This window comes from Halichoeres trimaculatus, unplaced genomic scaffold (genome assembly GCF_033239565.1).
Source record: "Halichoeres trimaculatus isolate MK-OKI-2021-1 unplaced genomic scaffold, fHalTri1.1 fHalTri1_scaffold_23, whole genome shotgun sequence".
Taxonomy (NCBI): domain Eukaryota; kingdom Metazoa; phylum Chordata; class Actinopteri; order Labriformes; family Labridae; genus Halichoeres; species Halichoeres trimaculatus.
The window spans coordinates 10,239,989-10,266,072 of record NW_027437201.1 but is presented as its reverse complement, the minus strand read 5'-3'; the positions used below and the strand labels follow the sequence as shown (position 1 = coordinate 10,266,072).

Sequence of the window (26,084 nt, the reverse complement as noted above, 5' to 3'; positions counted from 1 at the left end):
TCTTACATCTCTGAGGAAGTATTCTGCATGTCATTTAGGAGATTATAATTAAGGAGTATTGGTGTCATAATGATTTTAGGTGCAAAGAAAAAATACTGGAGGAAATCAAACCTCTGTCTGTGGTACAAACACATGGCTCCATACCATTTGTTCTGATTGCGCTCTACGCATTAGCATGCATACTGATCACACCCATATATTAAGTGTTTTCTGCTGATGGTGGCAGATTTTTCTCGTGCTTAGTATCAGGGCTTTGGAGCGGTGGTGGTTAAAGTGTAAGCTGTTGTGTGTCCCCTTGTGACCAACAACAGACAGACAGAGCTTTGTGTTTCAGCCTTGTGAGGGAAAAGCACACACACTAAAACAACACACAGGTGGGAAAGTCAATGATTTATCCTCGACTGAAGGTTTGTTTATCCTTTTAATCACCTTAATTTGTATATCTGGTAAAAACGCCTCGGAGAGTTGATGTTACAGCTCCATATTAGGGTTAAATACTCAAGTAGAGCAATTAAGAGATCGTTCTTTCCCCCAAAGAGTTCAGATTACATTTATTAAAACAAGGTGTCAAGGATTTCAGCAGGAGGTATGAGTTCGCCCGCTGCTTTTTCTCTAATTTCCCTCCAGCTTCGGCTCCAGCTCTCATCCAGATCTAACGCTGCTTTCATGTTTGACCCACTTTTACAAGACAGAGCCAACGACAAAAAGCAAGAGAGGCAGAAGGAAAAATGATGAAAAAGACACAAGTGGAAGAGAGCAGGGGAGAGAGTTGAGGGAGATGCAGAAAGTGTGGAAGCAGGAGGAATGAGAGGAGGAGTGTCGGAGTAGGAGACAATGACAGAGGTGTAAGGAGAAGGAGAGAGGAGGAGGAGAAAAGGGGGAAAGAGAAGGCAAAGCTGAAGGCGCCTGAGAAGGGGGGAGTGGGCTGAGCGGGAGGGGAGGAGGAGGAGGAGGAGGGAGGCTCTGCTTCTCTTAATAAAGCGAGTGTATGTGAAAGGAGGTGCTGAAAAACGTTAGACTGAGCCGAGAGAGAGGGCTGTGTTACCAGAGAGAGGAGGAGAGAGTAAAAGAGGAGGGGAGAGGGAGAAAGAGGGGCAAAGAATAGAAAGAGCATTGTGTTGCTGCTGAGAGAGAACCCATGTCTGCACAAAGAGGTAGGTGTACTGCTGTGACACACACACATACACACACACAGGCAGGAAATCCTCTGACCCGGCAGAGGGATGAACCAGGAGTGTGTTCACTACATGTCAAGTGTCAGGTGAGTGTGTGTGTTCTCTTGCCGCGCTGCATGTAGCAGCTGTGAAGCAGGTGTTTGGCTTTTCCATAACATGTGTGGAGTGTGCCGCATGAGCAGGTGCCTATTCTGTGTTATTGTGTGTGTGTGTGTGTGTGTGTTTGGTTTGTGAGATCCCATGTGATTATGTCGCTTTGGGTAAACACAGCAGCACACTTCTGGATGGATACTCTTGAGATCATGTGAGGTTTATGGAAGTTTATCTGCAGGAAGCATGTGACTGTGGAGGAGTGTGGAGGGTTATGGTGAGTGATTAGAGCCAATCCAAGTGACACTTTAATCCTGATGTAACAAGTATAAACTGTTGCTGTGATAACTTCCTCCAGACTTGCGTGTGAGGGCTGATAGTGGATGTTTTACAGTCAAACACCTGACCTCACGTGTAGATTAAAATGTAAATTTAACCAAACTTGAAAATGCAAAAGCTTCAGTTCTTAAAGTAATGAGTGAATGTCTTTGTAGTGTTTAGTTTAAAAACATATTTTCAGACTCACTCCCCTTCACACTGACTCAAATAAAAGTGATGTGAAACACCATTCACTAGAATCCACAAAGTAAGAGCAAAACGCTTTTTTTGTTTTGTTTGTTAATTTGTTGATCCGCTGACTCAACTCTTTCGCGTAAACTTTCTGAATTTGTGTACATCCAGAAAGCGTTCCTGTTTGCTCTTAGAGTCGTACTGTACTCGAGGATGTTTGGGGGGGATCCCAGAGTTGTACACAGTGGATGGTGTCTTATCTGAACTTTTAGGACGAGACTCACCCAAAGTAAAAAGCAGATGGTTTTGCTTCTACGTGTTATGGTTTCAAGGTCTAAAGTGCGTCTCCGCCTCCTCTGCCTTTAATTAAATTTCATACATGATGTTTTCCTTTCAGTGCTGAGAGCTCCAAAGCAGTTAGGTTATTTCTACCTTCAGGAGTTTGTTTGAAAGGACACAACAAACTGTGAGGTAGGAAACCTATTTTCTTTCTTTTTTTTTTCTTTTTTTTTGTTTTGTTTAGTGTTTGGTTTTATCTGGGGTCTGATCCTTGTCTTAAGTTTCACTATGACCCAGCAGACCCAAAATGTGTCAGTTCCAATAAGAGAAAAAAGGAACCTGTTTTTAAAAACTCCAGTGTTTTAAGACTTAAAAAAGAAAGAAATTGCATCTCTGTATTCATTTCACAGTTCTCTTGTAATCAGTTTAGATTAAACCATAAATATATCTGACTCCAGTGATGTCATAATAATACTTAAATATTGTTTTTACACCCAACTCAAATCCGTCTTTAGTGCAAGAGAAGTGCATGTTAAGTCAGTGAAAAGATGCCAGATGACTCAAGTTTTTGTTGGGTGTCCCCATAGACTATAAAAAATGGACGTAGTTTCCGCGACGTCACCCGTCTCTTCCTGGTACAGTGACTTGAAGCCAATTGTTGGACGCAGCCACACTGGATATGACACAGGCTTTGAGCTTCCTTTCTACCAGCTATAGGGCGCCTCTCAGTCACGTTAGCTGAGCTGTGTCTCTGATTCGACCAACTCATGATCCTACTACTTTCTAAACCACCAAGTTAAAAACAGCCAAATTAGCATTTCAGACCTAAGCCGTTTTATGAACCAGGCTGTAAACATGATTTCTAATGGTCTTATTTTTGGCTTGGTGGGTTTGTGATTCCAGTCTTTCTGCAACCAGACTCAAGCCGATTCTCAATGAGCAACAACGTTAAGCACTTTAGAGACTTCATTTTTCTAAATCTTTACCGTCAGTAAATCATCCACGACAGCCAATCAGCATGGGGATTCTCCTTCGAGGTGTGGTTGAACAGACTAACAGAAGTTCATTCATCTAGAAAACTTAGTAAAAATTGATCTTTTCTGTTTGTTGCTCGACACCAATAATTTATTAAGGGAACAGGAATAAAATGGAGCTTGCACTGAGGAAAAGTGAGATAGGTCAGGTTATCTAATAAATTGAGAAAACCTTTGCCATCCCTTAATTGAAACCATACTAGCATGTTAGTCTGAATTAGCATAACCAAATTAACTTTGCAAAGTAGTCTAGCTTGGCCTTGTTGAATACGAACAGACTGGAGTGGCATTAGGAATGGCATAAAGAAAACCTCTCCCCTCTGGTAAGACTTGTATCTTTGGGGAACTTACAAAGGCGATATAAAGACGATCGAAAACGTGACAATTAACAACTTTATTCACATTGGAAGCCAATAAAAGCCTCTGTGAGGATCTTTCAGTTTGCGTTGATTTTGGCGCCCCCTGTATATACTACCATGTAGGGATGGATACCTTTCATATTTGAAACGATACGGTACCGACACCTGGTACCTAGCAATCGGGATCGGTACTTAACGGTACCATTTTTTGGTTCTTTTTTGTGTTCATGTGGTAAAAAATAACATTTTAATTAAATGTAAAAATAATTAAATCTCAAATTTCTTAAAATTTACAATTTTTCTCTTCAATATATATTAAACTTGCAATGCTAGGTTCATGTCCAGCATGGAATATTGCCTACTCTTCCACTTCCTCACAGTCACAAAGATGGGTTTAGGTACCTTTACAAGGTACCTTTTGATTTTACGTGAATCGGTACCTGGTACTTTTGAAAGAACTCGGTTGGTACCTACAAAAGTACCTAACTTGGTAGCCATCCCTACTACCAAGTTTTCATTAACAGCAGTCTTATTCTTTTTAGTTTTGTATATGTAAGCAGTCAGACGTAATACTCTTTATTATTTTTTATCACTGAGAGTGTAAACAAAGGTTGTTTCGGTAACGTGCTGTAACTCATAATGTTCTATCAAACCAGCCACAGCAGTTAAAAACATAAAAAATCACCACATTTGCTTTTGGAGCTCAAACTGAGGGATCAAACTGTATTTCATTCTGTTTCATTTCCAGTAAAAACTTTTCATAGGAGCTTTAAGTGTCTGAACAATCTCCAAAACATGTAAACAAACAGGTTGCGTGCAGATTTGAAGTAAAGAGACTGAGTCATCATTGTTAGTTAAACGTTGAGATGTGAGGAGCTCAACTTCTTACGAGTGATTCAGCGTTTACATGTTTTTTTCCTGTAAAAGGTCGGGGCAGACTGTCCGAGGTTAGTATCAGTGTGTCCTTTAGGTGAGGTCAGGCTGGGCAGATCACTTCCCTGTGGCTGGAGGAGACACTTCCTCTTGTTTCTCATATGACAGAGGTTCCCTTTTTACAGGAAGCAGCAGACGATGCCCTTTCACAATCATTCGAAAAGTAATATTTATAGAACCGCCAAGTGTTCTATTGTCTCTTTCAACATTCAAGACAAACACAAGTTTCCTGATTAACTGGAAAAAAGTTGCAACAAACCCTGGTGACAACTCAAGGACACTGTTCAGAGGCACACTGGGTGTGGGAAAAATGGATGAGTTTACAGGAGCTCTGTTGTGTTTTTTGGTTGGATTTCCCTGAGTGTTTTGGAGCTATGGGGAAAAATAACACAGTCCATTGACTCTGAAGTGCATAATTGAACACACAAATTTATTGTATCCACTCTATATCCATCACTGTAAAGAGTTTTTCATTTAAACTATTGGTTTTGTGCATTAGAGCATGCTTCCCGAGCTCGAGCATCTAAGCAACTCGATAGGCAATTACACTTTTGAGGTAATTGAGTGTTTCTGTATTAAGGATTCTGACATTTTGTCACGCATGCTTCACTCAATTTTTGCCACAGCTGAGTTTTTCATCACTTTGCAGCTCCGAGAACAACATTACAACAAGCCCAGACTTTCTTGTTTTTTTCAACGGGTGTGCACATTTATCAGTCCCTTTCATTTAAACAGGGTAAAACAAAGAGAAAAAATATGTTTTACAAACTTTTACAATTACTTTGTGCAACTGTTGCTCTAAATTTAAAGCATATCTTTCCTCATTAAACAAGCTCTCATTCCTATTTGTCTTTATTTGAAATCTTAAACACCTGTTATAAGACATGTTGTTGAGGCTCTGCCCAAGTAACTCATATATTTGCTCAGCCATGTTCATGTTTCCAAACACGGGCATATGACTTGTAAGTGGCTAACCACAAGAGCCCAGCAAATGTAAGACCTGCCTCACAGGGACGTTGTTCCCTCGTCTTCCCGTCATTATGAAACCACAAAGTCGATCCCCAACTGTGTCACCCCTTGACTCATGGCTGAGTGTAAAGAAACAACCCTCTCAGTATGTGCTGATTCAAAGCACTCTCCTTCCCCCTTCACTTCTCCTTCTCTTCCTCCCTTTTGTTATTCTATCTCTTTATCTCAGGTGATTTATGAGCCCAGTTTGGGATCAGCAGGGGAGGCGACTCTGCTAGGTCAGCTGTCGTAAAAAAAAAAAAAAAAAAGTGAAACGAGAACCGAGCTTGACTGCAACATGTGGCCAGTAAAAAACTTCACCATTCTGACATTTTAGTATGCACATGAGGGGAACAGAAAGCTTTATAACTTGGACTGTTTGTGTGACTGAGAGTATGTTTTATATTTTTTTAAATGAGTGCTGTACATTGTTTTTGCAAAGCAGACGTTAAGCATTGCTTTGTATCATCCTGTTGCATGCTTCAGACTGAAGGGAGCCATAAAAGTTAGCAGAGTGCTAATTGTTTCACCATACCAGCTGGAATTGTTCCAATCATTTAGAGAGAAATTAATACCTCAAATAGCCTAAAGGCGAGAGGACTCCATGAAAACAGGCAAATTAAGCGCTCTATGTTCAATATTGTAAAAACGGTGTCAGGTATGGCTAAAATTAGCAGAGCTAGCACCACCTGCCCTTTTTGCAGGTTAATGCCTACATGCTTGGGCTAGCTATGAATTATTTGATTGAGTAGCCACATGCCAAAATATAGCCAAACTGTGAAATGGGATGCTGCAAGTCATATGTGTTCGTTTGTATCAAGGTAGTAAGGTACTACGCCACGCTCACATTGGCTCCAGAACGGTTGCAGTCCAGAATCCGTGAGGATTTTCTGCAAGCTGCAACTCACATCAGCTCCAGATAGAGGCTGAGGCTGGCCCCGGTGCCGGGTGTGGAAAGGGCACTCGCGAGAGTAGAAGCTCACGTGGGTTCACGTTCTTGTCTGGACTTTGCAGACTTTCCACTTCAATGATGAGTCGCTCGTCATCCATTGTTGTCGTCAAAATGAGTGAGGAGATGCTGTGCTGCTTACTTTTGCGACCTCGTGTCACCGGGTATGATGTAATGTTTACATTTACTACTAGCGCAACTGTGCTGTCAAAGAAGAGTCAAGTTACATTTGTTTGTACACTGATTTTATTTTAAAAAACAACGGATCTTCATGCCACCCGGAAATTCACTTCCTGTATAGCTCGTCACATTTCATTCAGCTTGACGCAGACCCTCTCTGGCGTCCGGGGAAAATAAACTTCTTGCGGATTCTTTCCGTTCTTCCGTACGGCTCCCACAACCAGACTCGCACTGCGAGGGGCTAATGTGAGCCTACATGCATTACAGCTGCATTACAGCTCATATACAACATTTGACCAGTGTTTCAGGCTAGTTGCATAATAAATAATTTAGGATTCATTTAACTGAAAGGCCACTCGAGAGGTGACGAGGTTTCAATGTTTAGTTGACTTAACCAGCAGCTCCCTAATAGTTTCCTTAAACTCATTGGCTGCTAGCTATTTTCAGAGCATTTTGACAGATCTTTGTCAGAAGAGTAGTAGGAGTTCTTTCATGTCTGTCTTCCTGTTTTTGAACCAGAAAAAAAAACCAGAGGAAATGCACTTATTTAGATAGTGCCTGGCTCAGAAGCTCCTGGGATTTTCTTCATGATCTCAGTTGTCTCGTCTCACCATTGGGAGACTCTTTCTCTTGCAAAACATTGTCTACTCAAGTGTGAGCTGCTTAAACTTTTCGGACCTGTAATGTCTCACCGCATCCTTTTTGTCTCACACCTTCTTCTGTCTACGCTGATGTCTCATCCAAAGAAAGCACCGCTGCTACTAACAGTAGTTTACAAGCCTGATATTGATAAACAAGCACCACCAGACTCCAGATGAAAAACATAATTGAAGCTTAGGGGCGCAGTCAATGGTTGTACTTGAATTAACGTCAATAGACGTCAATGGCAGCCAATTGGGCAGCTGGGAAGAGACTGATTGGTGGAAATTCTAACAAAATTAGAAACAACCTTAACAACTAGCTCGTGGTGGTGGTGGTGTGTGTCATGGAGCAATACGATGCAATGAACTTCATGACAGCTTAAAATTTCATAATGTTTTACAGGAAATTACAACTCTGATGTATGTTAGATATATTAACACAGAACGGTGTCATCATTGGGACACATTCTGGCACATAGAACAGTAACAACCACTTTTGGTTTCATAAGTTCTATAAAGTTACGGCCAAGGTGCAGACATCAGTGATGATTAAAGAATCAGAGAATGAATTACCAGAGTGCCAACCTTTCTATCTGTCTACTGTGTAGACTGATTTGTCATAACAACATGAAACAGCAGTTTGTCTGGAGTAAAGCAACCCAATCAATGAGCTCTGTGGGGGACTGCAGATTAGCCAATCAGCACCACAGGCAGTTCAAACACAGTTTTCAAGGTGTTATCAAGCTTTTGTAAGCTAAGTTATGAGTTAAATGAGGACAAGATAAATGTTTCATTTACATAGGTGGTATTTCTTTTAGGCTATATAGAGCGACACAGCAGTTTGCTTTAACCTTTGCTCTGTTTGGATCTTGAAAGTTGCAAACCTCATATCTGAAAATGGATATCTGAGAAGAAGTTAAAAAGGCTATAAAGGCTCCACTTTGTTGCTAAGTGCTTCTTTAACCAGCCTTACCCAGACTAATAAATGTAGTGTAAGCATGTAAATGTTTTTCATCTCCGAGTCTTGTGAAAAAAATCTATTAAAATTCTTAGAATATTTGCATTGAACTCGTAAAAAGGGACCCCAGAGTGTTAGCAGATGTTGTTTACCCCTCCTGTCATCCCGTGCCCTCCTCTCCTCCACCTCTCCTTCTCTATCTTTACCCAGTATGAATCATCCTGGCCTCACCTTCACACTACATGTGTGTAAGGGGATGAAAAATGAAATAGTTTGGTCGAAGTATGTTTGAAATGTCTTTATGTAGACACTTATAAGTGATGGCGTGGATTTGTTTGCGTGTGGAGGCCTTTCTGAGTGTGTGGAGACAAGTTTTTGTAAAGTGACGGCATTTTTGTTGGTCTGTGTTTTTCAGCCGAGCTGTTGTTAGGTGAGGGATTTGGTTACTGGCCCAATATTTAGAGTTAGGTACACAGTTGAAACCTTTAAAGGAAGGATCATATCCAAAAATTCCCTAAAACTGCATCCGTCAAAGTTTTTTGAGAGCCTGTGTTCCAGTGTATGTTGATGTTCCTTTGTAATCTCGTGCTTTCCAACTTCCTTCTCAGGTAAGCCCTGTTTTCTGTCTCAACATGTGTGTTTGTCACTGTGTGTCTGTGTCGGTTTAGTCCTCTGCCAAAAGTATCGTCATCAGTAAGTGATTGCACATTATGCAACAAATTTTCCCCTGTTTGATCTGGGAGCGAAAGATTGGAAACAGGATTTTTATAACTCTACAAAAACACTTCTCAACAACTTAACAATGACTGGAAGGAAGAGGTGAGGCTTAGGTCAGCACTGGGCACCTTCAGCCTCTCCTTACTTCCCACACAGACTTTGATTTCCACTCTAATGTAGCCGGAGTTTGTTTTTGGAGCCAGCTGTCACTAATCGAGTTGTTTCTTTTTAAGCCGGAGCTTGTAATTTACTGCACCAGCTGACACGTCGCAGATGTTTTCATACATTTTAGATGCTGATGACAAGTGTTCAGAGTAACTACAGCATAAATCAAGTCATGCCAGTGAGTTGTAAAACAAGTAAACATATGTGGAAACCTCATGTGGTTTCATTCTGGTCTTCGCTGTGGTCGCACGCCTTCGAGGAAAGGTCTAATGAGTCCCATGATCCCACTGGAGCAAGACGCTGGCTTTGTATGATGAAACTCAGACAGTCATGTAGACAGGGTTTGCGGTTGGACCTCCTCGTAGAAAGACTTTTGATCAGGATACGGTATTTAAATGTGGAGGCTTCATGTCTCCCAAGAGATTGTCAAAAAGGAAAACTTCAATCAACCCTCTTCCGTTTTTTGGCAAAGTTATGTTTGATCCAACTTTTATTGACTGGTTAAAGAAACTTGTTTTTCTTTGTGTAAAATATTCATATATCTAAGCTACTTGGCTAGTTTAATACTCTCATTCGTGTTGATTTATCAAAAAAAATTAAGCCAATTCAGTCAAGTACATGTACCCAAGTGCAAATAAAAACTTCACAGACCGACCCCGTTTCCACTAAACAGTTCAGTTCGATTGATCTTGGCATAGCATGCATTTTGTGGCATTTTCTTTGACTAAAACCCTGTTTACACGACAACCTTTCATCTGAAAACACCAAAATGCAGTGAAAAATATCTGCATTTACAAGGAAATGATGATGGACTGAAAATGCTGTAGTAAGCATGCCAGGCCTGTAGGTGGTGCTATAACTGTGATCTCCACCATAGTAGAGTTGAGCTGATCATCTGGTGTGCTGGGGAATACTCAGTGCAAAAGTGGAGCAACAGATGCACATTTTGTTGAAAGACAGTCAGCAGATTCAGCAGATTGGGCATCACAAGCACAACACGGTAGTTTGCGATGATCATAACAATCGGTACTGTTGTCCTGTAGTACGCGCTCGGGTGGAGCGGAGTGTGACGTCAGCGTTTCCACTGAAAACCTGGCTTACTGTTTACATGGCAACAGTGTCGGCAGCGATTCAGATAAATCCCACTCTGGAGGCCGTTTTCAAAAGTTTGCCTTTTAGGTCGGCTGAAACGCTGTTTACGTGTAAACGCAAGGCTGAAACGCACCAAAACTTTTGCGTTTCCCCCTAAAACTGTTGTCATGTAAACGGCCCCCAAAACTGGGACAGATCTTTAAATTACAGACCCGTACCATCCCACTTTTTGGTTCCCTCTGCTGGGATGCCAGACGCAGTGGTTGGACACAAGAAAGGTAGAGTTAGAAACACTGCCGTCTGTTGATTGGTTAAAAGAATCTTCACTTCCCATGGAACAAATTGATTGTGCTTTGTAAGAAAGAGCCACATGCCAATCACGCAGAAGAGAAATTGCTGGTTGTCTTCCATTGTCGCTTCTTGTTTACTGTGTCATATTTTTCTTCTTCGTTGGATTTATTTGCGGCGTGCCCAGTACCAAACTGTACTGATCCATACTTGACTGGCAGAAATGGGGCTTGATGGACCATGATTTTTTAAAACTGAAACCCTAAATAGGTGCTGCAGGCGCATGATGAGCTCAAAACTTAGCCGCCTCTGAGTATGAGTCAAATATTTACCCGTCCTTTTATGCAGAAAATCCCACTGGAACAGGGTCATCAAAATTCAATATCAAGAAATCCAGCAGCTGATAATCCTGTTTTACTACCTCAGTGTCAGAGTAAGGAAGTTTCAAAGTCACCTAAAAACTCCTTAAGATACCTTTAAAGATTTAACCCCTTGATGCCTATTGTTGCAAATTTGTGACATACCCTGTCTGGGCTCAATGCAGCTGAGACGACCTTTGTATCCCACTAATATCTATTGATTTATATTCTACACATACCAAGGATCATATCTGATGCACTTTGTCCCAGTATATTGATCAGAGGGTGAAATTAGATATATCTGTACGTATCATATAACTATTTCATAACTGTTGTATGTTTTATACCTAGATTTACAATCTCCACTCAATTTAGCATCTGTAAGAATGAAAAACACAGAAAAACATTTTTTAATATATATGATTAGAAAGTATTTCAGGCAGTAAGTGTGTGACAATATTATTGTGGCAAGTTTAGTTGTGATCGTCTGCGTCGTGCTTAAGTTTTGTAAGCAATGGTGTTAGATCAACCTTGTACTGCAGGCAGTTTGACATCTCAACAACAAAGTGTTTTTTTCTGTATTAAATTAAGTCAACCTGGAGCATTCTGCAAACACATTTTTCCATATACAGCTGTGAAAAACCCATACTGGCGCCATAATAATAGCGATGCTGGTCAAACTAAATAAATCCCGGCGTCAACAGCAATCTCAAGGCTACTCTAATTGCATAATTTGCGCTGTCGTCATCTGGGATTATACATCAAAATCGTAACAAAAGCCGGAGCCAAAGCGGACGTGCCTTAACATGACGTTGAGAATTAAACCAAGAATGTTTTGTGGCTTGTTTGTTTGAATGTTAGATGTCTCAGCCTGACAGTAAGCCCTGGTAGTTGTCTCTTTCCTGTGTTAGCACAGCTCCACCCAGGCTTCAACGGCTCTGGGACCTTCAATAACTCATATGGCCTTGTGACATCACGAGGATTTGTATTTCTCTACATCTATCTCTGTTATCCAGGAGGGGGTAATGTGGTGCTTTGAATATTTTATGTTCGGCTTAAATATTGAATTTTGACATGAACACATGCACTCATCCTGTATCTGGTTTAGAGCGCCCTTCAGTAACGTATAAAGATAGAAAATTACACCATGGACTTTGGTTGTAACCTTCAAGCTAGCATGGTCAAACAATTACAGGATACCTCTTGTTGGTTTTGACTGTGTGTGTGTTTTTAGTGCTGGTTTGACTCACACAGCCCCCTCCAGGGTGGGAAGTCAGGGAGTGATACTGATACAGACGTTGCGCTGACAGTAGGTCTCTGGCGCATGTTTAAAAATGTGTGATCATGTATCTACATGCTTGCAGCGAGCGAGGGTAGTAACAGAGTGTAACAGTGAATGGTTCAGCAAATTTGTAGGCAAGTCATGTTTTGGATCGACACACACAAATGCACCAACGCACGCACGGTGGCGAGCTCTTAGGCAACCCCTTTTCTTCTACAGCACACTTGTAGGCGCACACACTGGCCCGGAGAAAAGCAGGGGATCCCGATCCGTCACACAGATGACATCACAGCCTGCAAGTAATAAAAAACAGCCAAACAAGGGAGTCCCCACTTCCCCTCCCTCCTACACATCCCACAGGGGGAGAGAGGAAGAGGGAGAGGGAAGGAGAGAAGGAAGGAGAGAGGCTGTCGTTAATTAAGAGAGAAAAAAAGGGAGTCCATTTTAAGGGGTGCACATGCACACAAAAGTGCAGCAACACACGCACCAACGCACTTTAGTGTCTCCATAGAGACGGGCTCTGCTGCCCCAGCTTGAGGAGGAAATGCCAAACTCAGTGTTCCACTAGAAACACACACACACACACACACAGAGCCACACACACTGCTCTATTCTGATCCTCTGTCCAGCTACGACGGAAAAAACCTCTCCTCATCTTATCACCCTGCTACCTCCCTCTGTCCATTCTTTCCTTTCCTGTCCTCCCCACATTTTCCTCTCCTTTCCACTTCCAACTCTCCCTCCCTCCCTCCCCTCTCCCTCTGCTCACCCTCTCCCTCTCTCCGTCTCTCTCACCCTCCCCTCTCAGTGGTAAGTTCATTGAAGTAGACAACAGAGGTAAGTACTCTCTTCCGCTCTCTGCTCGCCGCTTTAGCTCGCTGGAAGTTTCAGTCTGTGTGTTTTCCCACAGTAGGCGAAGGTTAGCTTTACTATCAGAGCTGCAGGTCCTGCTGCAGAAAACAGCTGTGTGTGTGTGTGTGTGTCTCTCTCTCTGTGTTTCTGTGTGTGTGTGTGTGTGTGCCTTTTTATGCTCTCCTGGAAGGTGTGTTGTTCTCTGCACTCTGGTTTGTGTGTGTGTCTGTGTGTGTGTGTGCTCTGCCAGCTGTCATGAGCACTCAGATAGAGTCTGCCGGTTTGCTTATCCCAGTAATATTCAAACAATCATGTGTGTGAGTGTGTGTTTAGTGCAAGTGTGTATCCAAGAATTTAGTCTGGTATCTTATTCAGCAGTCATAATAGTCCTGTGAGTACGAGAGTCTGTTACGCCCTGCTCTGTCCTTTATAAACAGTGAATATATGAGCTTTTGCAGAATATGTGTGTGTGTGTGTGTGCGTGTGTGCATGTGTTTAAATCCCAGAAGTAAACAGAGGAATCTTAATGAATACTGAGAAAGGAAACAAATAGTAGCATGTAATGTACATCTAATGTTAAATCAGGAAATTGTTAATAACTTTCACTTCAGTCCCAGGTCTGGATTCATCATCTTGATCTGTCTCCTGTTACGCACACACTCCGTTTATTTCCCTTGTGATGTTTTAGATGCAGGCCTCCTTTTGATCATCATCCAAACAGGAAGTCTTGTTGATCTTTCAGCATTAGCTAAGTACTTTGCAGGAATTCCCTTCCAAACGTGAGACTGAAATAACAACATCTCTCCCTCGAGGATCAATGAGCAGCTTTGGCGGGAGTTCAGACATTCCAAATCAGAAATCCATCTGTAGCCCTGGGTTACAAAACAACACAATTAAACACTCTCCACAACACCCGAGAGAGGCTCTACCTCATACCCAAAGACACACACGCCGTGATATCACCCACATCTGGACGCAAGACGTGCTAACCCATCCCCCGTTTCTTTTCCTCTCCTCCTTTTTCAATGTGTCCCCTTTTTTCCCTCCCCCGACAACCCCTCTCTCCTCTCTCCTTCCTGTCTGGCCTGTCTGTCTGTTCTTCCCGCCCACGCTCCCAGAGATGAAAGAGAAGAACCCCTGGCACATGCCGGTGACCATCATCATCACTGTGATTGGTGTCATAGCGATTGTTGCCCTGGTGACGGTAGCGGTTTTGCAGAACAGGCCCCTCCCCCAAAAGTACAAGGTATGTTAGAAGTAAAATGTAAAACTGTCTGTTCACAGGGTAGAGCTGGATCTCTGTCCAAAGTCCACAAGCTAAATATGGTCTCTGTTGTCAAAGTGACCTCAACCTGTGCTGCTGATTCTAGGAATGTACGACCAAATAAGGCCGCTGTTCCGAGAATATGAAATCAGCACTTTAGTCACACATGCAGACTCAGTTTGAGGCTGACTAAGGTGCTTCATCACAACCCCTTCCAGGCTTTTGATCCGTACCCTGAATGTTGTTTCTGAGCTGGTCCCCCCTCCGTCTGTCTCCTCTCCAGTATGGAATCGTGCTGGACGCTGGTTCCTCCCACACAGCTCTGTATATGTACGAGTGGCCGGCAGAGAAGGACAACAACACTGGACGAGTGGAGCAGAAGCAATCCTGCAAAGTCCAAGGTAGAAGACGCATCACTCACCTGACTTACAGGTTCACAACAGTTAAAGTACACAACCACTAATGCACCCTAATGCAAATATTTGAGGAGGCTCAATTCTCAGTTTCAGGAACAGATGTAAATCCTCAGCTCAGTGCAGATATTATTATTCTTGCAGAGTTTGGCCTAGTTTGGAAAAATGTCTGTTTCGATTCCCCAAAGTCAAGGTGGGGTCTGTTGAAAAATGTTTGTTTTTTTTCCTTAACAACAGCACAAACAATCGATCAGGTCTTAACATGGTTGATAGTTGATGGATGCTCTAAATGTGGCATCATACATTTATGGCAGCAGGTGGTAATGATAAAAACTAATGAGTTATTAAACGTATGATAAGACCAATAAAGAGGGTTTAGTTTCAGCTTTCTAATAGGTTATCAAGCCTGGGTCAAGTTGTAAATGTTAATAAGTTATTGACACAGGGATTGGATAAGATATTCCTCAGCTCTTTACAGAGGATAAGTCGTATCATGTTATGATGTTGTCACAGCTTAATACTCATCATGTAAAGTGTAACAACATGCTCTGCTCAGGGTTTTGTATGAGGCATGTCAGCAGGAAGTTCACCTGGAATCATCTTACAGTGTTCACCACAATCAAAAAGGTCAATGTTTCCTCTTTAAGCTTCTTAATTGGTAAACAAACTGCAACACATCTAAGATAAGGCTTTGGGGTGTGATAGGATTTTCTGATCTTTGGACAGACCTATCTCATACTCAGTCTGTATGCAAAGCTAATGTGATTAATGAAGTCGTCATACAAGAGAGCTTCAGATTTACTTATCCTGAGAGACAGCTCTGATGAGGGCAGGGTGCGTTCAGCAAAGTTTTCACTGTTACTCTGCAATTGATGCAGCGTATTCAAGCCTTTCGTCGATGGGGGCATAAAGGAAATGCTGCACTCAGCTTTGTTTGAGTTTTGATGTGGCAAAGAGGCGAGTAAACTCAAACTTGTGACTTAAAGGTGCAGTGTGTAGAAATTAGAAATGTAGTGACTTCAAGCATTCGGATTTCAGATCCTGAAGGTGCCATCATTTATTTTGGTCATCGTGTTGATGGACGTTGATGCTGCGGGACATGTCTCATAACTGGAGAAACAAGATGAAAGCCCCATGACAACCACATCACCCTCTGATAGCCCATGACCTGTTTGACAGAGCTAGCCTTCAACAATGAAGCACAAATCCACCTCTGACTGTCAGAAAGAAGAGAAAACTCTCCAACATACAAATGTTTACATTCGTTCAGATTGTACCATAAACAATAAACGATGCTTTTTAGAATAAATAAACATTGCTACGGAAACATTATACAACGTCACCCTGCACCTTTACCCATGGAGCAGAAAACAGACAACTTCAGCATCAACCAAACTTTTTCAATGATGACTTCCAGCTTGAAACTCTACACCGATGTTTACTCTCCTTTTAATTGCTGTCTCTCTTAGGGATGGGTACCTTTCACATTTGAAACGATACGGTACCTATGCCCTATACCTGGCAATCGGTACCGGTACTTAACGGGTACCAAGTTTCTGTACTTTTTTGTGTTTATATGGTAAAAAATATAAATTTGTTTAATGATGAAATATATAAAAAAATCAATATTACAAATGTATTCTTCAATATATAACCTTGCAATGCTGTGTTCATGTCCAGCATGGAAAATCACCTACTCTTCCACTCCCTCACAGTCACAAGGATGCATTTAGGTACCTAAACATAGTACATTTTGGTTTTACACGAATCAATACCTGGTACTTTTGACAGAATTCGGTTGGTACCTATAAAAGTACCTCATTTGGTACCCATCACTAGTCTCTCTTGGTTTCACTTTTTTCACAAAATTGTGATGAATTTACACTCACGTGACGGATGTTTGCGATACTGATAAGATACTCTCAATAACAATTCTTTCATGCCAATTGACAAAAAAATACTCTCTCTTCTTCTTCTTCTTCTTCAACTGTACAAACAAGAACCGCCCCTGACTTCTTCTTGCAAATAGATTCAGGACCAACGGTCAGGCTCCTATTGAAAACAAATGTTTGCTCTTTCTGTCCCCCAAAACCTTCCATAGTTTAACATGGCTGTTCATTATGTCTGCCTCCCTAAGCAAGACCTATGGGTAATTTAAATATGAAAAGCTTTTTTCCAACCTAAAGGGATAGTTCAGTGTTTTTTGAAGTAGGGTTGTATGAGCTCTATGTGACCACTAAAGACATTAGATACAGTAGAAAGTTGTCTCCTCTCCCTCAGTAAGACACAAACTGTAATCGATGGTGACGAGGAAATAGGCGCTAACAGGGAGAGACGGTACCAAATTCAAAGGCTATTTTCTCTGCCTACAAGAACTAAAATCAAACAGTAATACCACAGTTTAAGAGTACGATACATATAATAACTTTTAAGTGCATTAAGTCTTGGGAAATATAAACATTTATCCGGACCTAACTAACTGGTCATGTGTCCTTCCGCACAGCGCTAGTGCGCTCCGTCCCCTCCTCCTTTCAGCTGTAGGGAATGTAAACAAGCTATGCTTCGGGCGCAGGTTAAAGACATAAATGTTTATATTATATTATACTACATATATTATATGTAGCGTACTCTTAAACTGTGGTATTAATTTTTGATTTTAGTTCTTGTAGGCAGAGAAAATAGCCTTTGAATCTGGTACGGTCTCTCCCTGTTAGCGCCTATTTCTTCGTCACCATCGATTAAAGTTTGTGTCTTACTGAGGGAGAGGAGACACCTTTCTACTGTGTCTAATGTCCTTAGTGATCACATAGAGCTCATACAACCCCACTTCACAAAAACTGAACTATCCCTTTAACAAAAAGAAAATGAAAATTCCAAAGGGATTATTGTTCCCTTATCTTAGGATACTTCACATTTATAAACATAATATTTCATGTCTACCATTTCTATTTGGTGAGATCCTGCCAACTTCTGCGCATTGCTCCTTAAAAAACCTTGTTTTTTGGACTAAGTTGTAAAATCAGCTTTTTTCATTGAGTGTGCATTTTGTGGTTTCTGGTGTTTCTGCAGCAAGCCTCAAGTGGACGCTCAAAGAACTGCAGCTTTTAGCACTTCATTAGACTGGAGGTGGCGCTTTTTAGAAACACACACATATAACAGGTGTGTGCTGTTTTATAAAATATCCAATGTTCCCACCTTTTTCTCTAATTTGACAAACATTGAGGATACACACGCGCCAAAATTCCAATTGTTAATTTACAAAAACATTTGTTCATACATATATTAACACCTGCTTGAATGGCAGTGCATGCTGGTCCTGGCTTCAGGGCATGCATATGTAAAAGCCAAGCTATATCTCTTTCTGAAAACTTGCATAAAAATCCAAATGACTCTGAGATTCCTCAGCCTCGGGGCAACTTTTAAATTCACCAGCTGTTCCTGCAGTGCTGCTAAAAAAGCACTTTGGAATACGCACAATTTAATAAACAGGTCTATAAGCCTCTGTGAGAATCACTGCAGTAATTTGATTCAAAAACTGCTTTTTACCTTTCAAAGTACAGTCCGTGTGCTGGCCTCTCTCTTCATGTAATTTAGTCGGGTTATCAAGGCTTGAAGCAGAGCACTTTCATAGCACCAGACAGTGGATTCCCGCGGATAATAAGATCAACATGTCCATCTAAAGGAAGTTGGTTTTTAAAGCTGCAGTGCAGATGTCTTACAAAGCCTTCCTTGCATGTAAAAGGTCTTTTTAAGAAAGGAGGTTTAAAGCTGTGGAGTAAACTGGGAACAGGAAATCGTGACCAAGCAGTAGTAGAACAGCGTTCATTAAGAGACAACAACAGACGTATTCTATAACCCAGAAACTGTGATTAAGATGTTAAAACCTACAACTAAGCAGGTAGAAGGCACATGGTCATGCTGGATGTCCAATCAAGGTTCCATCTGGGTGTAATTTGCCCAAAGGAAGGCTCTGATAAACTGAGTTAAGCTCTGGCTTCAGGCGTAAAGCATCAGACATGCGTTCAGGAAGTAAACACCGTGATAACATCTTCACAGTTCATGTATTCTGAACAGATGACTTTCTTAAGTATAAGCATCTCTCATCCTAAAGCTGTTGTTATATTTTCAAACTTCAAATCTACATTTTGCAGGCCCCGGTATCTCTAGCTACGCGTCGGCTCCACACAAAGCAGGGGAGTCTCTGAAAGCGTGTATGCTGAAGGCCGAGCAGTGGGTCCCTGACAGAAGACACCGTGAAACCCCGCTTTACCTCGGGGCCACTGCAGGAATGAGACTGCTCAAGTACGGTACACACACACACACACACTGACCCATAATCAGACATAAAACATGCATCCGGTAATACAGCATGCCTTTTAATGCTGACTCTAGTGTATCTCAAGCCTTTATGGTGTAATGTGTTTGCACTGGGAGCCAAAGTGCAGCTATCTGTAGCCTTTTCCATTCGCCTGTTTTGTGATTTATCTTCACATGAAACTTAACTGCCAGAGCAGCGAATATGTTACTGTCAGATCCATTATATGCAACACAGTCCATTCATTATTTATAGCTGCAGTATTGATCTGAATTATGGATGGGGATCACTCTAATAAATTTGAGTTGTGTGTCTGTGTGTGTGCAGTATGGAGAACAGCTCAGCCTCAGATAAGGTCTTCAAGGCTGTGGAGGAAGCCCTGCAGAAGTCCCCCTTCTCCTTTCAGGGAGCGAGGATCCTCAGTGGACAGGAGGAGGGCGCGTTCGGCTGGGTCACAGTCAACTACCTGGATGATCGCCTCAAACAGGTCCAGACTACTTTAAGCACACCTTTAGATCACATTGTTTCAGAGGTGTTTGTTTATCAGAATTTTTGTTGTTCCACCCTTGCATGAGAGGGATACTTGATCAAATCTAGATACTGAGTCCCAAAGGAGATAGTCACTAAGTTTCAATGTCAATCAACCACGTGCTCCTTCAACGGACTCAACTCGGTGCTTTTCTTTTCTGCTGCAGGGTTTAGAAACCACAGGAGCCCTTGACCTTGGTGGAGCCTCCACTCAGATTAGCTTTGTGTCTGATAAATTTGACGGGTCAGAGTCACCGATAAACTCTGTCACCTTCCGACTCTACGGTAATGACTACAACCTCTACACTCACAGCTTTCTGTGCTACGGGAAGGACCAAGCGCTACGATTGACTCTGGCACACCAGACGCAGGTGAATCCCGATATTTTCCCTTTTAACGTTCTGATCAATCTAATCAAGATCATTTGAGGCATGATGTGCTGAAGTGGGACTGACTTACAATCTAATAACCTCCCTCCCTTTGTGGCTCACACCTCTTTATCTCCTAGTCAGGTCCAAATTCAATATCAGACCCTTGCTTCAACCCGGGCTACAATATGACAAGGAACTACTCAGCCCTTTATGACAGCCCCTGCGTGTCGGACAGGAAACCCCAGGGAGCACCCCAGACCTTTACTCACCTGGGGACAGGAAAGTTCCAGAAGTGCCAGGCTGTGGTCAAAAACATCTTCAACTTTACCCACTGCAGATACAGCCAATGCTCTTTTAATGGGGTCTTCCAGCCACTTCTGCAAGGGTCATTCGGGGTAACGTATCGCATCTGTACATTATCTATTACAAGTGTCTTGGGGTAAACTGACATTAGATTCACAAAGTAAGGTAACCGACGAAAACACAGCCGTCTTGAGTGTTATCTTACTCTATTCTGACTGTAATTCACTTCGGACTTTATGTTCGTGCACACTTATGTACACAAGTACTTCTTAAGGCCCATTTATTCTCCCTTTACCTACAAAAATGTATACGTCTTTTAAAAACAATGTCACTGTCACTGCTCACATACTTCCATGCGTCCCTTATGATAGAATTGCTGTTAACCAATACATCCACCAGGGGGCAGCCCAGAGTCAAACGTATGTGACAGCAACAAACTGACGACTGTGGAGGAGGTATTGCCATAGACTGTAAAAAAAATGGACGTCTTTGCTCAGCTTGAAGTGAGGTCTCCACACAAACTGCTCCCCCTGGTGGCTGGCTGCAGTATAGGTTAAAAAATCCAGCTTTCCAGCCATTTCAGATGGGCTGTGGTCAAACTTTAAAAAATTGATACTCCTCGTAGAAATGTTTCTCACGTCCGATTGTTGTGGTGATTTGAAGATGTCATTTGGCTACCTTGTATTCAAGTCCTCTTTTTTCTGAAAAGTTTAGTTTTCATTAGTTATACGAGATTAAAAATGAGGCTTTAAGTACCATTTAACGATGATTGACAGCTGCTGTTCTCGTGTATTTTTTTCGGGGATTGTAAAATATGTCGTGAGATAGAGTCAAAAAGTGAAGAGACTCTCAAAAGAAAAAAAATATATATTATTTTTGTCAACCTCACTCAGGTTCACCCAGAATCCCTCGTCATCTCTACTGCACAGACTCTGGCTGCACAACTGTAGAATGGCCGCGCCCGTGACGGGGGGGATTTTGGCTTCAAAACCGTACAATGATAAATGGCGGAGCCACACTGTCCACTCTATATACAGTCTATTTGTATTGCTAATATACCTCCAGCATACCACAAAAATAGAGGCCGAATTTTCTCACCAAATCACACAGTTTTTCTTCAAAAAGTTTCTCCATAGTTATTTCTTCTTTGTGTCTCACCAGAGCTACGTATCAAGTAGTAACAGTAACACTGCCCCCATGGTTCCCTGAGGTAAAGCTCCACTTCTGTATCTGTAAATTTTATGGAAATATGCGGAAGTATGGACGAAATGAACACAGGCCTCAGACAGGCTTTGCCTGTATCTGGATCTGTATTTAACATACAGTGTAAATTGACCTTTACACCTTATGGATGTTGCTTTTTACTCTTTTACTTAGTGTTCTATGTTGTTGTAAGTAACATTAAGTTAAGTGTTTGTCTCTGTAGTTTACATGTGTTCCTGTTGGCATCTTTTCGCCACATTCAGTTATTAAACAAACAGGATCATTAGTCCTACCGTGCCATGATGGAATGACCCGTTTAGCCACAGAGCTATCTGCATGTCCAGTTATAAGCGAAGAAAATGGGCCGTTGATGATGGGATGTACTAAGGATGAAGAAAAAAGGATTAGGGGTATGCATGAGCCAGGACAACACCCCTAAAGAGTATTGAATGTAATGTAGGTAGACCCAACCAATTTGGTAAAGTATGATGATGTGGAGCTATACATAAAACTAAATAAAGGAGACATGACACTTTTTAGTTAACAGATGAGATAAAGGAGGCAACAGAAGTCTCAAACCAGCAAGGCTGGTCCTTCCTGGATGTGTATGGTGAAACGTTGAGGTTTATCAAACAGCTGCTTGTAGAGTTATTCATGGAGTTATTGGGGCATCGCTTGGGTGCTTGTTCCACAAAGCAGCTTTCATATTGCTTATTTTATTTTTGAGGTTTTCTACAGTGTGCTCAAAAACACCACACACATATTCTCTGTTCAAGATCTTTATCCACATGTTCCTATCCTTTTTGTTTATCTGACTGACTTGCTGATAACGGCTGTTTGTATATGCTTGTCATAAAAGGACTATTTCTTCCACTGAAAAATGTTTTTCTTGATCTTCCAGTTTAGGCCAAAGATTTCATCTAGGCATCAGAAATCCTTTTTAGGAAGGAGTACAAAAACATCAGACCATGATTCACTACTTCTGGTTCATTTCACCGGGCTTCCATGAGGGATCGGCTTTATTTCAAATAAGGAATCATTTGTTTCCTTCATACATGACATGCTGTTCCACTGAGGAAGGAATTTCACGGGTCAACTTAATGTGATATGAAAGAACTTGAGCATGTAGTGGCTGAGCCTCACAGCAGCTTGCAAATTACAGACAAGTAACGTCTGAGTCAGTGAGGTCAGAAAAGCTGTGTGTGTCTGTGTGTGTGTGTGTGTGTGAAATGATTTCAACTAAACTTATAAATGAGGTATCTAATTCCTTTTCATCTCCTCTTCTCCATTTAGGCATTCTCTGCGTACTACTTTGTGATGGACTTCCTCAATCTGACCGACACATTCATCCCTCTGGACACGGTCAAGGAAAAGGTAGCAGCCTTCTGTGCAACCCATTGGAGTGAGGTCAGGGCACATTTATGCATTCTTTCTGTCATATTTATCTGCTTTCCTGTTTTGTCTGTGTCCTTTAGCCTCCCCATATTGTCCGCTGATTGTATCACTGAATGTTCTCGAACAGGTATTACAGAAGCATCCCACTGTTAAGGAGAAATATCTGGCAGAATACTGTTTTTCTGGCACGTACATCCTCACTCTGCTGACAGAAGGATACAGCTTCACCTCAAAGACCTACTCGGACATTAAATTCATCAAAAAGGTCAGTAGATCAGAGTCCACTCCTTTCCTGTCTAACACACCTAAAACCTATGGCTTCCTGAGTTTAATTAAGTCATAAAAGCTGAGACACAATAGGTAGTTCCTACCAAGTAATCAGACTGGATCAGAGGAAGTCCAATGGAGTTAATATAGAGTTTACGAGAACTGGAACTTTCAACAGTATCACCAAAAGCTTTCTCATCCAAATGAATTACCTAACTTCATGAAGCAACACTCCTTTTGCAATTTCCCCTGAACTGTTGCAAATCGATCTTTATCTGAGATATAACTCAATAGGCGCACAGAGTCAAATGGACTGTCTTCTAGTATATTGGGATTTTCGACTCCACCTCAGCAGACAAAGCACTCTGCCCCCTTTATTCACCAAATCAAACACAGTTGCATTGAACCATCTTTCTTTCACAAGAAGGAGCTGGAAAATTGGACCACCATCCATGTGATTAATGTTCAACCTTTTCTGCCTTAGACCCAGCAGGCCCATAGATAAATCATCAGAGTGCTTAAATAATTGTACTGTACCTTTCTTTTTGAAGCAGTGTTGCAGCAACCAGCTTAGCCATTTTTCCTTCCTAGATAACAAGCAAAATTAACATTTAGTCAAAAATACTCTACTTTCCAACAACAACAAAAAATATGGAAATAATTTCATCTGAAGTAGTTTAATACCTTGTGCACTAAATTTATCTTTTTGAATTACCACAACAGAATTTCACAGATGTAATGCATCAAAGCAACGCATACTATTCTCATTAGTAGCTGAGGGTGACTGCATTGCAGAGGGAAAACAGAAGACCAATCAAAATGCCAAAGTCTTCAATTGGTGCATTTTAGCAACAAACCAACAAGAGTTTGGGTCAACTCTGACATAAAATCAAATTCACATATTTAAAATTTCGTTTTCTCATGTGACATATAACCGGTATGGTGTAAAGAAAAATGCTTTATAAGCTAAATGCAGGTTTACACAAGTTAAACCACCTCTCTCAGTGAGCATGCTAGCTTAAAGGCATCCCTGACCTAATACATCACTAACACTGACTGACAGGACCAGCAGCACAGGACTTACCTGTAGCCTGTGAGGCTCAGCTCTGAGTGGAGTCTCTGTTCATAAAAGGAGGAAAAAGTTTGTAAGGAACCCGTAAAACTAGAGTTTATTCCCTTCACTACACTCATAAAGACAGAATTTAAACGCAACGAGTGAAACAACACCTGTCCGCAACTGTTTGTTTGTCAACGGAGCGCGTGCGTGGACAGTTCCGGTGCTAATTACCACTCTTGAATATGATTGGATGATACTGGTCGGATGACAGCCAATTAGAATTACCCTTGAACAGCCCAAACGCTTGTGTAGTATCTTTGAGGAAATGTCGGGAAATGTATGACAGCTGTGTTTGTGACAAGTTAATTAATAATTATTCACATGTGTCGTGAAAATGGATTTTGAATAGTCTTTCGATTAATAAACACACACATTTCAAATCTTAGACTGATTAGTTTGTAGACATGAAAATAATTCACTTCAAACCCAAATCCTTTTAATTCTCTAATAAATATGCATAAGATTTGTAGAAATAATTCATAATCCAGACCAGATTTAATCAAAAATAGTATTTAAATGATAATTTTATATCAACATGAAATAGCTAATACCAAGTATTCAAATATCCTATATACTGTTTTTGTTCAGTTCTGGCATCCCAAGCAAAGTCTTACCTGTATTATTGTTAAATCTGTCAAGGAAATTTGTAAAAAGTGACAAGAAATCCCATCTTGCTTTCTTTAAGCAGCCAAATGTATCACCAGATTTATGTTCTAAAAAGAGTAAAAAAATCTATATTGTTTTTCTGTGCTGTAAATTATCTTGTCTGACATCTACCCCCTTGTGGCAGCTTCTAGCATTTGAAATTACCATACAGAAATCATCAATCATTTTTAAAGTGGTCCAGTTTGCTTCTGTAGGCAATAAAAGGGCATCAGTGTAAATCTTATTTTGCACAAATATGCATTTGAGCAGAGAGTATGAGTTCTTAATCTATGTGTGAATATTTTATTATAAGGAAAATAACTGGATAAACCAGTGGATGTATTTCTGAAAAGCTTGTTATTTACTACATCTAAAACTCCGCAGAACAGGAATCTTTCAAAATATTTTCCTGATCTTTTGGATACATTCAGCAAAATATTATTGAGTGTTTTCCTCTACTTGCAGAGGAAACCATCGGTTTCTTTTATGTCTCTGTATCAAGATTTTCTGTGGATTCTTTATAACTTTGTGTTTTTCTGTGTCTGTGTGCAGATAAAAGGCAGCGATGCAGGCTGGACGCTTGGCTACATGTTAAACCTGACCAACATGATCCCAGCTGAGGCGCCGGACACTCCTCCTCTACCCCACGCCGGCTATGTCTCCATTGTCACCGTCATGGCGCTACTGCTTTTCATCCTCTTCATCATTAGCCTGCGTCCTCTATGGCCCCGCTGCTCCAAACAGCCTCAGATCATTTAGACACACACACCCACACACAAATATAAATAAATATATATATATAGGTTGTACAGGAGGGAGAGAGGAAACGCCAGTGAAGGTTATTCTCCAAATTTGTGAATACCATTGTCAACTTTACACTTTACAGCCTCTGTGGAGAGGTGAAAGGTCACAGTCTGCTGCACAACAACAGTCCCATAGCTCATGTGGATTCAAGGACATTTCAGAAGGAAAAAAAAAACTTTCTGGCACAGGGGAGCAAGTTCTGCTCCTCTGGTTGAAGGACATTATCAGTGTTTGTGTGTATGTTTGAGTGTGAACGTGAGTGTGATCGCTTGCTTGAGTGTGTGTGCCCACATCAGTCTGCATGTTTGTGTCTTGAATTATGATTTGAATAAAATAAAGTAACCCATGTTTTATATAAAAGGCCTGGTGTGCTTGTCATTTATTGTTCATATAGAGGAGTAATAAGTGAAAATGTAGAGTATTTCACAGAGTAGAAAGTTTTTAATCAAGGAAACCAAATGTTTTATTGGAACTATGAAACAAGAAGAGAATCAAGAGTAAAATAAGCAGCATTTGGAATATGTTGTTTTGCTTTACATTCATTTTTATATTTTCCTGTAAAACATGGACAGCTGTACCAAAAATAAC

General features: G+C 41.2%; 1 protein-coding gene and 1 long non-coding RNA gene across 5 annotated transcripts; one reads left to right on the top strand and one right to left on the bottom strand.

Moving 5' to 3' along the window:
• The first annotated feature begins 974 nt into the window (after positions 1-974).
• On the top strand, positions 975-25,847 carry entpd1 (ectonucleoside triphosphate diphosphohydrolase 1). Of its 4 annotated transcripts, XM_074663483.1 has the most exons (11): positions 975-1,154; positions 2,173-2,246; positions 13,990-14,117; positions 14,419-14,536; positions 18,700-18,850; positions 19,191-19,350; positions 19,559-19,762; positions 19,900-20,157; positions 22,562-22,675; positions 22,791-22,928; positions 25,245-25,847. In XM_074663483.1, the coding sequence occupies exons 3-11, from the start codon at positions 13,992-13,994 to the stop codon at positions 25,449-25,451; spliced, it is 1,476 nt and encodes a 491-aa protein (XP_074519584.1). In that variant the 5' UTR covers positions 975-1,154; positions 2,173-2,246; positions 13,990-13,991; the 3' UTR covers positions 25,452-25,847. The 4 variants fall into 4 exon arrangements, with proteins under 4 accessions (XP_074519584.1, XP_074519583.1, XP_074519586.1 ...); XM_074663482.1 differs by lacking the exon at positions 2,173-2,246 and having other exon boundaries at positions 976-1,154; XM_074663485.1 differs by lacking the exons at positions 975-1,154; positions 2,173-2,246 and adding an exon at positions 1,181-1,261.
• Positions 21,610-24,076, bottom strand: LOC141785283 (uncharacterized). Its single transcript, XR_012597512.1, has 3 exons — positions 24,015-24,076; positions 23,468-23,517; positions 21,610-21,651 (listed from the first exon to the last, which is right to left on the bottom strand). It is a non-coding gene; the product is annotated as an uncharacterized LOC141785283 (long non-coding RNA).
• Positions 25,848-26,084: the final 237 nt, after the last annotated feature.

Excerpts from the sequence above, each read along its gene's own strand:
- entpd1 (XM_074663482.1), top strand. Across the intron at positions 20,158-22,561 it reads TTCTGCAAGGGTCATTCGGG|GCATTCTCTGCGTACTACTT; the intron begins GTAACGTATCGC and ends TTCTCCATTTAG. Across the intron at positions 22,676-22,790 it reads GTGCAACCCATTGGAGTGAG|GTATTACAGAAGCATCCCAC; the intron begins GTCAGGGCACAT and ends GTTCTCGAACAG.